This window comes from Protopterus annectens, chromosome 1.part1, assembly GCF_019279795.1.
Source record: "Protopterus annectens isolate FY-2018-M chromosome 1.part1, PAN1.0, whole genome shotgun sequence".
Classification (NCBI taxonomy): domain Eukaryota; kingdom Metazoa; phylum Chordata; order Ceratodontiformes; family Protopteridae; genus Protopterus; species Protopterus annectens.
In genome coordinates this window covers 1012154107-1012167752 of record NC_056726.1, presented here as the reverse complement: position 1 = coordinate 1012167752, position 13646 = coordinate 1012154107, and the positions used below count along the sequence as shown (strand labels likewise).

The following is a 13646-nucleotide window of genomic DNA, read 5'->3' as shown; positions in this document are numbered from 1 at the left end:
GGAAAGAATCTACACAATTAAGATGGCTGGTGCTACTTCTGAAAATAAGAAAGCAAGTACTGGAGTTCTACAAGACACACTAGTGGAACATTTCCTTTTGGCATATATTTCTAGGATCTTTATAGTAGAAACCCTTATCTATAGTTAACCATATTACCAGATGACTGCAAGCTGAATGTCATCATCCAGTCCCTCACTGATGAAGAAGTGCTCCTGCAAGAACTAATGGTGTACATAGAAGCTGTTAAGACTAAATGCAAAAAAGTGCAGCATTCTTGTCTTTAGGGAACTCCATTCATCTACAACTTACAGTATAGCCAGCACCCCCATTCCACATGAATATGGTAGTCAGGAATCTTGGCACTTGTGTTGACAAGTCCCTTGCCTTGACCAACATGCTGCAACAGAAGGTAGGAAATCCTTCGATCTAGCACAGTTGACTTCCAAAGGTATCTCATCTAAGTCCAAGGATGTTATTATCCATCTGTATTCTGCCCATAATTACACCAGTTATATGTACCTAGCAAAAAGCTCCTAACAGTTCCTGATAAAAACAATACTGGTCTAAAAACCTTTAGCTACCAAGGCAGACTAGAAGCCTGTATCCCATATTCTATTGCAGGCTCCTGCCTGGAGATTTATGCCTGCTACTCTGTGCCATCAAAAATTCCATGCTTACAAACCCAGGATGAAGGGCTTCACACTTACCTGAAACAAGTACTTGAACCTTTCTGCCAACATATCAATGAAACACTTTTAAGGGAAAAAATCATTACACTAGAGTTAGTCCATCTGTGGATCAAATGTCCCCTACATGTTAAGAAGAGTAACACCCTTGCCTCCTTCTAGATTAACCTTAATGATTGGATGGGCACCTACAAGTTCTTTCCCAATATGAAATGTTTTGCTGTCCTAGGAGTGGGGTTACATCCTGAGGGTGTTTTTTTTTTTTTTTTTGGCAACGTGCACATGGTCTTCTAACTTGCTTTGTTTTTCATATGAAAAGATAAAACTCACTGCAAAAGACTGAGTGATCATTGTCTCTCTAAAGAAGATAAAAGACTTGATACTTTACTAGAGATCATTGGATCATGTGTCTGTTTTTTATAACTATCTGCATCTTAACTGTACTATTAACAAAATTGAACTGAGGAACTTGTCAGTAAGATTACAGTATTCCAGATGCAGAACAGCAGTGAAAAAGACTGGTGCAATGAAAGACTAGTAAAAGTATAGAACAAGTGACCTACAGCAGTAAGGGGATTTGATCAATGATTTAAAAGTTGGATAGCTATGTCGATAAATATCTCTATCAGGTACTACCACATGTGTGCCAACTTTGCTTCCTTAGTTTGTTTCCATACAACTGAGAAAATGATAATGGATTTCTGATATAGTCCTTTCTTTTAATGTATGGTGGCCGCGTTGCAACTCTGGATTATCTATACACACCAAATTTGCTTTTTTGCCTTTCGACCCTGATCATTACTCTGATCAGTTTCTCTTTCCTGACTGTCTTTCCAAATAAGCCGTAACCCTGTTTTTTCTCTCACTTAATATACTCATTCTTGTTTGTGTTATAGTAACTTACCATTGATTTCTCTATAAATTGGGTAACAATTTAAATCATTCTCATAAAAGTTGTATTTATTCTTAACTAATGTTTTCACATATCTAATTTGGTATAATTATTTAAATTGTAGATGATTTTGTATTAATTTTTAAAAATTGTAAAATTATTGTTCTTGAAATGTGTTTTGTAATACTTTCGAGCTTTGACCCTGGGCCTTCACTGAAAATCGGCAACTACCCAGTCGGACTTTCTCAGTAATCAAATGTTAATAACAGTTCACTTATCTGGTTAACAGATGTTATAAAAATAAATAAACAAATACACTAAACAATATCTTACAGGTCCTGCTTTATTTTACATAGTATATAATGGTTCTGCTACAAAGTGTTTTCTGATTTGCCTGCCTGCTGTTTTCCTGAGTCAAAAGGTCCGACTATCCCAGTCTCTGTCTTAGTTTCTTCTGCCCTCCCTTTTTCTGCCCTGTGTACTTGTCAGCCTTCAAACATATTTCTGATATATGTGTCAGATGTTACACTCATCACACAAACAAGCACACAGAAAAACACGCATAAAACACCAATATCCTTTGCTTTGAAAAATACAGCAGAGTTTTACGACAGGTGAAAATTATTTACATTTGGGCAGCTAATGGTAGTTCTTGTTCCTCATTCTGAACAATGCAAGTAAGATTTGAGTTTGCAACATAACACTTCTGTACCCACAGGGCATTGTTATCCTGCCACCATAATGCTTTCAAGTTAACTACTTGTAGCAAAAATTAGAAACTCTTGATTGTATCTGTCAGAGTCTCTTTTGAAATGTACTGAAAGCTGACTTACTCAGGCCTTACACTAATTTCAGCATTTTGTGGTTATGTATTAAATCATATGCATGCAATTCACTGAAAGTAATGTCTCTATCTTTCCAGTAATACTCACCTGTGCAGCAACCTCTGTGAAATGGCTCATTTCTGTTTCTGCATTATCATATATCTTGTTTGTCTCAGCACTACTTACAATGCTGAGGAAGGACACATGTACAGAATATTGGTCCATTGCACATTTTGATTATTTTTTCTCCTGATCATACCTCTCAGCTGCCCAGAACTACACAGAACACCCTGATTTTGCCTCATAATTGTACCCTGTGTCTCATAAAGATTTTGATTTTTCTGGGAAAATCACTGAGGATTACAGTCAGTCAATAACAACAAAGATTAGACTCTCATATTTCATATTGTTCAGAGAATGCATGTTGATGTAAAACCTGTTGTTCTATTAATTTTTAAGTGAGTTAGAGTTTTGTTTGTCTTTCGGCTTTTCCCAGTTAGGGGTCGCCACAGCGGAATTCTGGTCCGCTAATGATTGCATTAGATTTTCATGAATGTCGAGGTGCCAGCTTGACGTCCAAACTTCAACGAAGGCACACCCATTTACGCATGTCTTTTGAACGCCACCCAACCATGGGGAGGACATGTAGACTCCACACAGAAGGCACTCCCCACACTCCAACCAAGAATCGAACGGGAGAACCTCTTACTGTGAGGCAACAATGCTACCGCTGCACTACCGCAGCTGGTAATATTTAAAATTATCTCTGATTTTGTTCGTCTTCCCATTATTTTTGGTTTTGTCCAGATTTATTTGCAGTTAGTACTGAGGATTAAGGTTATTGAGATGTCAGCAAAAGAGAAGAGCTTGATACCCTAAACCTTAATTTGTCTTTTGTGTGACCCTGAGCAAAGCACTTAACCAGACACTGTTCTGGGGCAGCTGGGAAATTGAGCTAGGCTCCTCAATGATCTCCAGGGCTGCATGGCTGTTAACTACTAATGGACACCTAATGAAGTTGTCTGAATTGGGCCAGACTTCTCAATGATCACCAGGGCTGCGTGCCTATTAACTAGCAATCTGTACAAGTGGAAATGAATGGTTTTCTTTGTGGGGCAACTCCCTTCTAGGAAAGCTAAAGGCTGTAGACTTATTTGCAAATTATTTCTGTGCTTTAAACAATGTTATGTACTGAAGCCTACTTACAGTCAGATGAGTGTGCGTATGTGTGCGTGTGTATGTGCCTGCATCACTGCATACAATATGTGTCTTGTCTTTAAGTCTGTGTTTGTGTTATCAAATAGCAATGTTTTAGGTTTCATTAACACCGCTGTTTTCTTCCCAGGTTACTTTCATCAAATCACATCCCTTCTGCAAGAAAAAAGGATGGAATAGCAAACCATCTCTTGGCATAGCGTGGGTTTCTGCGTCTTCACCCAATACTGGATTCAAAATGAAAAGATGTGCTAACATCTGGAGCCTTCTAGCGACATTAGTGTTTTCCGCTCTCCTCTGCCATCATAATGTTAGCTCTTACAGTTTTCCCCAATGTTCTGTATTTTATAAAGACTCTCGACGAGTTGACTGTGTTGGAAAATCCATTAGCAGTGCATCTAAAGCAGTTGAACCTTTGAAATCAGACACAAAATGGTTAAATCTCTCCCAAAATTTAATTGCAGTGCTACAGCCTGGGTCTTTCCAGCGCTTGCCTTCTCTTTTGGAGCTCAGATTAGACAATAACCAGATACACTCTCTAATGGAGGGAGCTTTTAGAAATCTGACTTCTCTTTTTATTTTAAATCTAAATGGTAACCAGATCACATCTTTAGGTGCATCAGACTTTGAGGGTCTTCCCAACCTTCAGTATCTCAGTATTTGCAAGAATAAAATTATGAGCATACATCAGAAGGCATTTTTTAACCTAATAAATTTAAAGAAGCTGTATCTGTCTTCGAACAAGATTTCTGATTTTTGGAATGTGTCACAAGCAATTGTAGATTTATTGAACTGCACTCATGTTGACTTCAGTTTGAATAACATATCAACTCTGGTGAAAGAAGGTGACCAGGTAACCCTGAATTTCCTTAAAAGCTTAAACCTGTTCAGCAATAATCTGACGATATTTGACTTCACCTCCTACCTTTTGCCTGAATTGCAGTACCTTAACATCAGCAAGAATAACATGAAGGAAATCCAAATCAGGTCATTCCAGAATATGCCAAGTCTGACCACCATTGTATTTGACTTTAACCCATTAAACATTTCTCAGCTTTATGAAAGCCAGCTAGGAAATCTGAGCACCCTTCACTGGTCTGTTATGGAGCCATCCTTTGGCAAAACGGTTAACGAAGCTTGCCGTCTTTTTAGAACTCTTCCAAAACTGAGACATCTGGTGGCATTCCATGCAAAAGTTAACACAGCAGCACTAAATCAAATTGCAGAGTGCTCCAATTTGAGCAGTATAAACCTCTATATGACTCATATACCCACAATGACCAATAAAGAACTCTCAAACTTCATAAATTTGGAAGAACTTTCACTAGAAAAGTGCAAGCTTAAAGAAGTGAGTAAAACTGCTTGGCCGACAACTGGTAAACTGCATACTTTGAAACTTGCCAGCAACAATATAAAACTGTTAGATGATGATCTTTTTACTCCCCTGACAAATCTTGCATACTTGGATCTTTCCAAAAATCACCTTACATACATTAATGGACTTGCCTTCTATGCAGTTAGAAACCTAACAACTCTTATTCTGAGAGATTGCCAGATTGCAGCTGTTGGGAAAAACTCATTTAAATTCCCCCAAACACTGACATATCTAGATATCAGCTATAACAGTTTAACAGTCGTAAAACATCAATCATTTTATAAGCTAAGAAAGCTTGAAACATTACTTTTGTCTGGAAACAAAATTCTGTCAATAAATCTGCAAGGTTTTGATGGTCTAATTAGACTAAAATATCTTTCTCTTGCCGATAACAACCTTTACAAAATATCAAATAAAACATTTAAACCACTAAAATCCCTGGTTACTCTAGACCTCAGTCAAAATTCATTTGCATTTGATTATAAGCATCAGTCCTCTCAACCTTTCATTCATCTCTGTAATTTAACACAGCTGGATCTCAGTCAGCAGATCCCAAAAACACATGGGTCTCCTCCCTCTCAGCTTCTGTGGGGTCTGCATAACCTCAAGGTACTGAACTTGCAAAAAAACTCTGATACATTTTTTCAACATATTTCATTGGAACCCCTTACTAATTTAGAAGTTCTTGACATGTCTAGTATAGTCAGCTCAAAGTTAACACTAACATTAAAGCCAGAATTCTTCAGATGCCTAAACAAGCTCCATTATCTCATACTGGATAAAAACAACATTGAAGACCTTCCATCCAATATATTTTCAGGACTCCAGTCATTGCGTAGTATCTCTTTAAAAAATAACCTGCTTGGAAACATCAGCAAAGAGCTACTCTCCAATGTTAGTGCCTTGAGATATTTGGACCTTTACCTAAATCCAGTTTCATGCTCTTGTCAGAATGAATGGTTCCAGAATATGTCTCTCCACAGTGAACAGGTTTTTGTGCCCTACATTGAAAACTATACATGCAGTAGAGAGTCAGAAACAGAAATTCTCTTCAAGGATTTGGATTTATCTTTCTGCAAAATAGATATAGGAATGATTGCTTTTTTGATTGCATTTCCAATTACATTAATGACCATAGTTTCCTCACTTGTGTATGGACAACTGTCATGGACGTTGAGGTTTATGTTTTACATGCTCAGGGCTTGGATCCTTGGAAAGATCCAGAAGGCAGATAAAAGCTGGAAATATGATGCTTATGTGTCATACTCATCGCAAGATGAATACTGGGTGATGCATAAACTTTTGCCTAATCTAGAAGAAGAAGGCATTCAAAAGTACAAGCTCTGTTTCAAGCCAAGGGACTTCATTCCAGGGACATACCTTATTGACAATATTGAAAATGCAGTAAAAAACAGCAGGAAAACTATATGTGTGATTACTAATAGCTACCTAGAATGCGACTGGTGTACTGTAGAAATGCAGCTGGCTTGCTGCCGAGTGCTTTTTGACCAAGAAGATGTCCTCATTCTTGTGTTTCTACAGAATATTCCTAGCTACAGGTGAGACATATCATTACTGCATCATAAACAGTTAACTTACACATGACATGACATGACATGCAGGGTGAAAGGTTATGAACTTCTGAACTTGTGTCTCGATGGATTGATTTATGTATTCATTCACTGACTAATTTACTAACTGAACCATTGATTAACTGCATTATAGGTTCATATGTAAATACTAGGCCAGCTGCCCTTATGGGCCATTTTAAGCCTAGCCAATTTCCCTTGTTGTGCTCAAAATAACCTGTCCATCTGGTCATAGACTGGCCTTACCAATCCCATGGTCAGTAATTATGTATTACCCCTGTGAGAATAACTGGGGTCATACCATAGATAACGTGGGGGATCATGAATGGGTTAAAGCATTTAGGAGCTGTATCTGCCAATTTTTAATACAACAGACAGTCCTGGTGTACATTTTCTGTTTCCCATCCATAGATCTAAGTTGTGCTTGAAAATGCACAGGAATACACTTTGTTTTATATGGAGGGGGAGTCTGTTCCACAGTAGTGGTATCCTCGGTGATAGATACCTGTCCCACCAAACTGTTTTGATGATGTTGCAGATGAGGTTTACATCCGTAGGCTAACTATTTCTGGTGCAGTTTGACTTGCTCTTGTGCAGTAAATCCATGTAGGATATGGACCAACATGGACCATGTAGGACATGTTGTTTAGGCCTTGTATCCTTTTAGTAAGGTATTCCTGTGGGCATTCCAGTTGTTGCATGCATCTGGACAGACACATGAGAAATGAGGCATTATATTCAATGATTGGCTTAATTATTGCTGAGTAAAGGGAGACAATGACTTCCCTAGATCTAGACACAATCCCTTCATTTATAAGCTGGGCAATATAGAAGAACTTTCTAATAACAATAGGCACATGTTGGTCAAAAGTTAGGTCACTGTCCACATAAGTTCCTAAATCCTGGACAACTGGATTAACTCTTAGATGTGTATTGTCAATGTGGTAGTTCCCTGAGGTAGATGACTCCCCAAAAGATTCAGTAATACATTTTTTTTACATTTGGTTTCAGACCATTATTTTGACACCACTAAAAACTCCTGATGTCCACCACGGCAGTAAAACATAATAGTAAAATAAAAACTTTAATGAAAAGAATATATGTTATAGTCTTTTCATTAAAGTTTTGATTTTACTATTAAGTTTTACTGCCGTGGTGGACATCAAAAGTTTTTAGTAGTGTTTGCCTTTTCTCTTCCTCACTGGTGTCCTTCACAGTGTAAGAAAGTTTTATACCTATTATTTTGACACCTGTTATTTATTTGAGACAAACCTTCTTGCAGGATGGCTAAGTCATTTGGGGATTCAATGACTGCTCCTAGCTTGCAGTCATCTGCAAACTTAGTCAGTCAGAAACCTTTGGTATTGGCTTTTACTTCAGAAAAGTGGATGCCAAATAGGAGAGGTCATAGCACAGGACCCTGGGGACTCCACTGGTGACGTGCCCCTTTGTAGAGACATCTTCCCCTATTTTGGTTACCTGAATCCTATCTGTGAGCCAGCTGGAAATCCAGTGGGTGACATAGGAGCTTATTCCCAGTTTATTTAACTTTTCTGCTATGCCTAAGTAGAGAATCGTGTCAAATGCTTTGGCCAGGTCATGGTATGCGGTGTGTACTGTTGTGCCTTCATCCTTTGTTTTGGTGACCTTTTCAAAAACATTCACCAGGTTGTGTAAGCATGACTTGCCCTTAATGAATTCAAACTGAGATGGGTCCAGTGTTTGGCGGTTCATTTTGTCATAACTGATTAATTTCATAAATCTTTTCCTGGCATTACATATAAGGCTCGTCAGATGTATGGATCTGTAGTTGCCTAGGTCTGTGGAAGGTCCTTCCTTATTACTGGGGAATGACTGTAGTTGGTCTCCATTCCTATAGTATAAAACCTACATGGAAGCTGAAATTGAACAGTGTTGTTAGGGATGTGGCTAAATCATGCTTTGTGCTATTTAAGATGCATGCAGGGATATTGCCATGACCCATCAATACAGTATTTGTAGCGTTTGATATCACTTTTAGGACTTGGTCATGTGTGATGGCTGGAGGTGAGCCAGTTTCAGGTCAATCTTGAGGGACAGATGGAGGGAAGAGAGGGATAAAGTTAGAGCTAAATTTATCAGGCAGCAGGTTAGCTATTTTTTTAGCTTCAGTGTAGGTAACATTATTTGCTGCATTGAGCTTTTGAGATTATATACATAACTAAAAAATGTCTTGTGATTGTCTTTGGCATGGGTATCTACAATATTTTAGCCTCAAATTTGGCTTTGGTGGATTTTATTAAACTCCTGAGTTGTTTATTTCAGTGACAACGTCTGGAACATTCTGGAATTGCTCTTCTTACTTTGGATAAAACTTCTTTTCCTTTTATTATAAAGCTTATTGATATTATGGTTCCACCATGTGAGATTTTCTCTGGGATTTGCCTTCCATTTGTTCTGATGGGGTACGGCTGCATATATTCAGCTGTTTACAACCTGGTATAGTTTGGTGGTGTACTTTTATGTGTATTCAGTGGAGTTAAATGGGTTTGGTGGGGATGTGAAGCTTGTCAGTGTATCACTTGGGAAGTTTTTCTTAAAGAAATTTCTAAAAGTATTTTGGGTGGAAGAGATTTCAGGTTTCAGTTTTATTTCGATGGAGCCTGCTTTATGATAAGCCCTAACAAGTGATGAATATGTACCAAGGATGGTGCAATATGCTTCCATATTAGTAAAGACAAGAGCAAATAAGTTATTCCCCCTTGTGGAGACGCTGATTAATTGTTCCAGGGCATTTGTATTAACAAAGTCCAGGAGTCTCTGTGTTTGTACACTAGTGGTGGTGTAGGTTTCCCAGACTGTAGTTGGATAGTTTATAACACCTAGGAAAATTGTAATGAATTTAATACTGAGTGATTCTAGTTCTTGTAGATAGGTAGATCATAATAGATTATGATGATCAGGAAGCTTCCACTGAGGCAGTATTCTTTTCTGAGGGACGGTGGGAGAAGTAAAACTTGATAAAATGACTCGATAAAATGGTTACAAAGACATGCGTCTGGAGCATTTCTTCCCAGGCCTCTGCTGAAAATTAGCTTTGTTCCGTGTTGGACTTTCCCAGTTAACAAATGTTAAATAAATAAAAATAAAAAAATAAATTAAAAAAGCACATTGGTCAAAGAATACACAGTTACCACAAAGTAAGGAATACAGTAACACATGCATTCAAACATACAAGCAAGAAATGTAACATTATACATGTAACCAGTAAAAACAATGCGTAATTTGTTTATTGCCTTTCTTTTGTCTAACTGCATACAAGGGCTGATGCAAATATGGATCTTTTCAGACATTATCTCGCAGTTGCCACAGAGACATAAGGTTGTGAGCTGTGGTTCCCATGGTACAGGGTTCAAGTCAACCCTTATAGGTTCATAGGTTCATAGGTTTATACTAGGCTATCTGCCCTAAGGCATTTATAAGCCTAGCCCAAAGTTTTGTGGCTTACGCCACCCCTTATGTTAAAAAATACTGTGCCCATTAGTTTGTTGTGCCTCTGTCCAGCAGTGACACAGAGATGATTCTCGGGGTAAACCTACGATCTCCCATCCACCGGTCAAGATTTCTCTTGAACAGAGCCAGCGAGGTGCTCTGCCTCACATGGACCGGGATTTTATTCCACAGCATAGGGAGTCTCTGGGTGATAAATCTATCCCTCCAGCACGTCCTATTTATATCCGTGCTAAGGTTTAAGTCACTTGCTCTAGTGGTTCTGGTGGATTTGGATTTTTTGAGGTGGAGCATGTCCATTAATTCCGGGTTGGACATGGCCTTGTATGTCAGGCACAGGTCACCTCTGAGCAGACGGTATGCAACTGAATAGAGCTGGAGTTTCTTCAGTCTGGCAGCATATGACAGATTTTGGAGTCCCTGTATCCTTTTGGTGAGGAACTTTTGGGGTCTCTCCAACTGCTGCAGGTGTCGGGTGAGATACATCCCGAATGGGGCATTGTACTCGATCATTGGTCTGATAAGTGAAGAGTACAGGGGAACAATGACCTCACTTGATCTGGATGTGAATCCCTTCATGATCAGGTGGGCAATGTAGAAGGTATTTCTAACCACTTTAGCAACGTGAGTGTCAAAAGAAAGGCCACTGTCAACCTGGGTCCCCAGGTCCCTGATAACCTCTTCTGTGCTTAGTGGATTGCCACCTATATGGTAGCTTGGGGTTACCTTGTTTTTCCCGAGGGGTATGACTATACATTTTATGGCATTTAACTTCAGGCCATGGCTCTGGCACCAGCTATCAGTTTCCGTGAGACCCCTCTGAAGGATATCTGTGTCCGATGTACTTTCCACTATGGCGCCCAGTTTGCAGTCATCTGCAAACTTTGTCAGCCATAGTCCTCCTATGTTTGCCTGTACTTCTGAGAAGTAGATACCGAACAATAGGGGGCCAAGGACTGAGCCCTGTGGGACACCACTTGTGACTGGCTTGGAGTCTGACATGGCGCCAGCAACTCTAACCCTGTGGGTTCTGTCCTTTAGCCAGTTTGCAACCCATCTTGTGACATATGGGTTTACATTTAAGCTGGTAAGTTTCTCTATAATGCCCGAGTGGGGTATTGTGTCGAAAGCCTTTGCAAGGTCAAGGTAGGCTGTATGGACTGCCTTTCCCTCATCAATGGCCTTGGTGACTGTTTCGAAGAAGTCGACCAAGTTCAAAAGGCATGATCTGCCCTTGACAAAGCCAAACTGGGTCGGGTCCAATGTCTGCAAGTCCCCTATGTCTTTGTTTATGAGTTCCATTATGATCCTCTCCATAGCTTTACAGACCAGGCTTGTTAAGCTTATGGGGTGGTAATTACCAGGGTCCGTAGAGGCACCGCCTTTATGGAGTGGGACCACAGTTGCCGTACGCCACTCCTTGGGCACGTATCCTGTGGTAAGGCTAAGATTAAACAGCTGCCTTATATGTGGGTTTAGTTCCTCATTGAGTTCGTGTAGCACACAGCCGGGGACACCATCTGGTCCCATTGATGCTGTGTTTTTAGCTTTAGAGAGAGCAGCTTTCACCTGCGCATTTGAGATGTCTGGGAGGCTACGCTCCACTGGGATAGTTATCTCTCCTTTTGGGGGGGAGAGGGGGGTGAGGTTTGCACTGAACCTGTCTGCCAGTATGTTGGCAATGTCTGTGGGTTCAGTGATTTTTGTATCATTTTGGACTAATTCTGAACATATCTGGGAGTTTCCACCCAGGTTTCTAACATAGCTGAAGAAGGCCTTATGATTGTCTTTTGAATCTATGGCAGTTTTTCTCTCAAAGTTGGCCTTGGATGATTTTATGAGTGCTCGTATTTTTTTACTAATAATGATCAAGGGTGTATTCCCTTTTATGGATTTTGCTCTATCGTGTAATAGCTTTCTCCTCTTATTGTAAAATTTGTTAATGGCTGGGGTCCACCAGACTGGACGTTTGCCCTTGGTGGAAAGAGTCTTGGTTTTATTAGGGATTGCCTGATCCATGCAGTCCTGGAGGTGTTCGTAGAAGGCATTTGTAAGGGCTTCCGCAGCTTGGGTTGTGGTTTCCACTGGCTCAGGGGCCTTGAAGGATACCACACCAGTCTTGAGTAGTGTGAAGTTTGCTTTAGAGAAGTTCTTCACTGTGGTCTTTTTTGTTTGGGGTGGGCGCGGGATGTGGATTTCCAGTGAGATTAGTTTATGATCTGATCTCACCAATGAGGGATATACTTCCGGTGTGGAGCATTTTGTCCCCATGTTTGTGATGATGAGATCTAGTATATTTTCTCCTCTTGTGGGAATGGTGACTAGTTGTTCCATGGCATTTGAATTTATGAACTCCAGGAACCTTTGGGCTAGAAAGTTGGGGCTTGAGTAATGTTCCCAGTCTGTATTCGAGTAGTTGAAGTCACCCAATATAATGTTGTTTGGAGATACATTTATACCCTCCAGTGTCTTCAGGAAGGCTGTATGGGGTTCCTGGGTTTGAGAGGGTGGCCTGTAGCATGCTACAAATTGTAGAGCAGTTTTGCCTATGGTTAATTGCACCTGGATGGTTTCCGATGCTTCGTGCATTGCCACCAACCTGGAGGTGTGGGTATCCTTGATGAATATGGATACACCCCCTCCTTTTGTGGTGTGGTCTGGGTTTTGGGGCCGGAACGCATGATATGAGGTAACACTTGATAGTGCCGGGGTGCTCTCAGGAGCCTTGAACCAGGTTTCAGTCACAGCACAGACATCGATGTTCTCCATACTGAGAAGGGCCTCGAGTGCGTGCATTTTGAGATTTAGACTTCTGGCATTGAGCAGCATTACCCTTAGTTTCTTCCCATTTTTGTTTTCTAGGGTGGTAGGTTTAGAATTTGAGATTTGCCTAAAAAAGGCACTATGGGGGTGGCAAGAGCCTTAGCCAATATCCAGAATCCCAGGGGTGACAGGTGCAAGCCGTCCCTTGGCAGCGTGGCTTGTCAAGCATGTCATCCCAGGCAGACAGACACTGGATCCCCTTTGAATGACACCAGAAATTAAGCCAATTGTTAAAGCTGATCATCTTGTCTCTATATTGTGGCATCATTCTTGGTGAAGGAAGGATACTGCTCAAGGTCAGGGTCATACCTGCCTGGGCTACATAATCAGAGAGCTCCTCTATGTCTCTTTTCATGTAGTCCAGGGAGGTACGTCTCAGGTCACTCACACCAGCATGGACAATGACTGTGTCATATTTGTACTTGCTGTGGAGTGACCCGAGTGCTTGTGTTATGTGGCGGATTCTAGCACCCGATAGGCAGCTTACTGTGACCCTCTCCTTGTTCAGCCTGGTGAGTGGGACGTCAGTGTGTCTGACTATGGAGTCACCTATGACAAGTATGTTTGGTGTTGTATTTGGCCTTAAGGGCTGTGACTGCTTTGCACACTGATTTTGTGGTTTATGTGTTGCCTGTGGTGTGTCATGAGGTAGCAGTTGTTTGGGTGTCTGCTTTGGAGGCCTCTGCTGTTTAGGTAAATTTTTGCTCAGAGCCTCCAAGTATGTCTTTGTGTGTTTATGTGTTTGATTCATT

At 40.4% G+C, this 13646-nt stretch overlaps 1 protein-coding gene across 4 annotated transcripts in view; it reads left to right on the top strand.

Annotated features, from left to right (window-relative positions):
• Positions 1 to 13646, top strand: part of LOC122808725 (toll-like receptor 13) — a 397497-nt gene that overhangs the window by 278645 nt on the left and 105206 nt on the right. For 3 of the 4 annotated variants that reach the window (XM_044079734.1, XM_044079718.1, XM_044079726.1), the window contains one exon: positions 3749 to 6552. The exons of the other annotated variant lie outside the window; for it this stretch is intronic. In XM_044079734.1, the coding sequence (XP_043935669.1) occupies positions 3857 to 6552 (2696 nt within the window). In that variant the 5' untranslated portion in view covers positions 3749 to 3856. The remainder of the gene's footprint in view (positions 1 to 3748; positions 6553 to 13646) is intronic. 4 annotated transcript variants of the gene reach the window in all.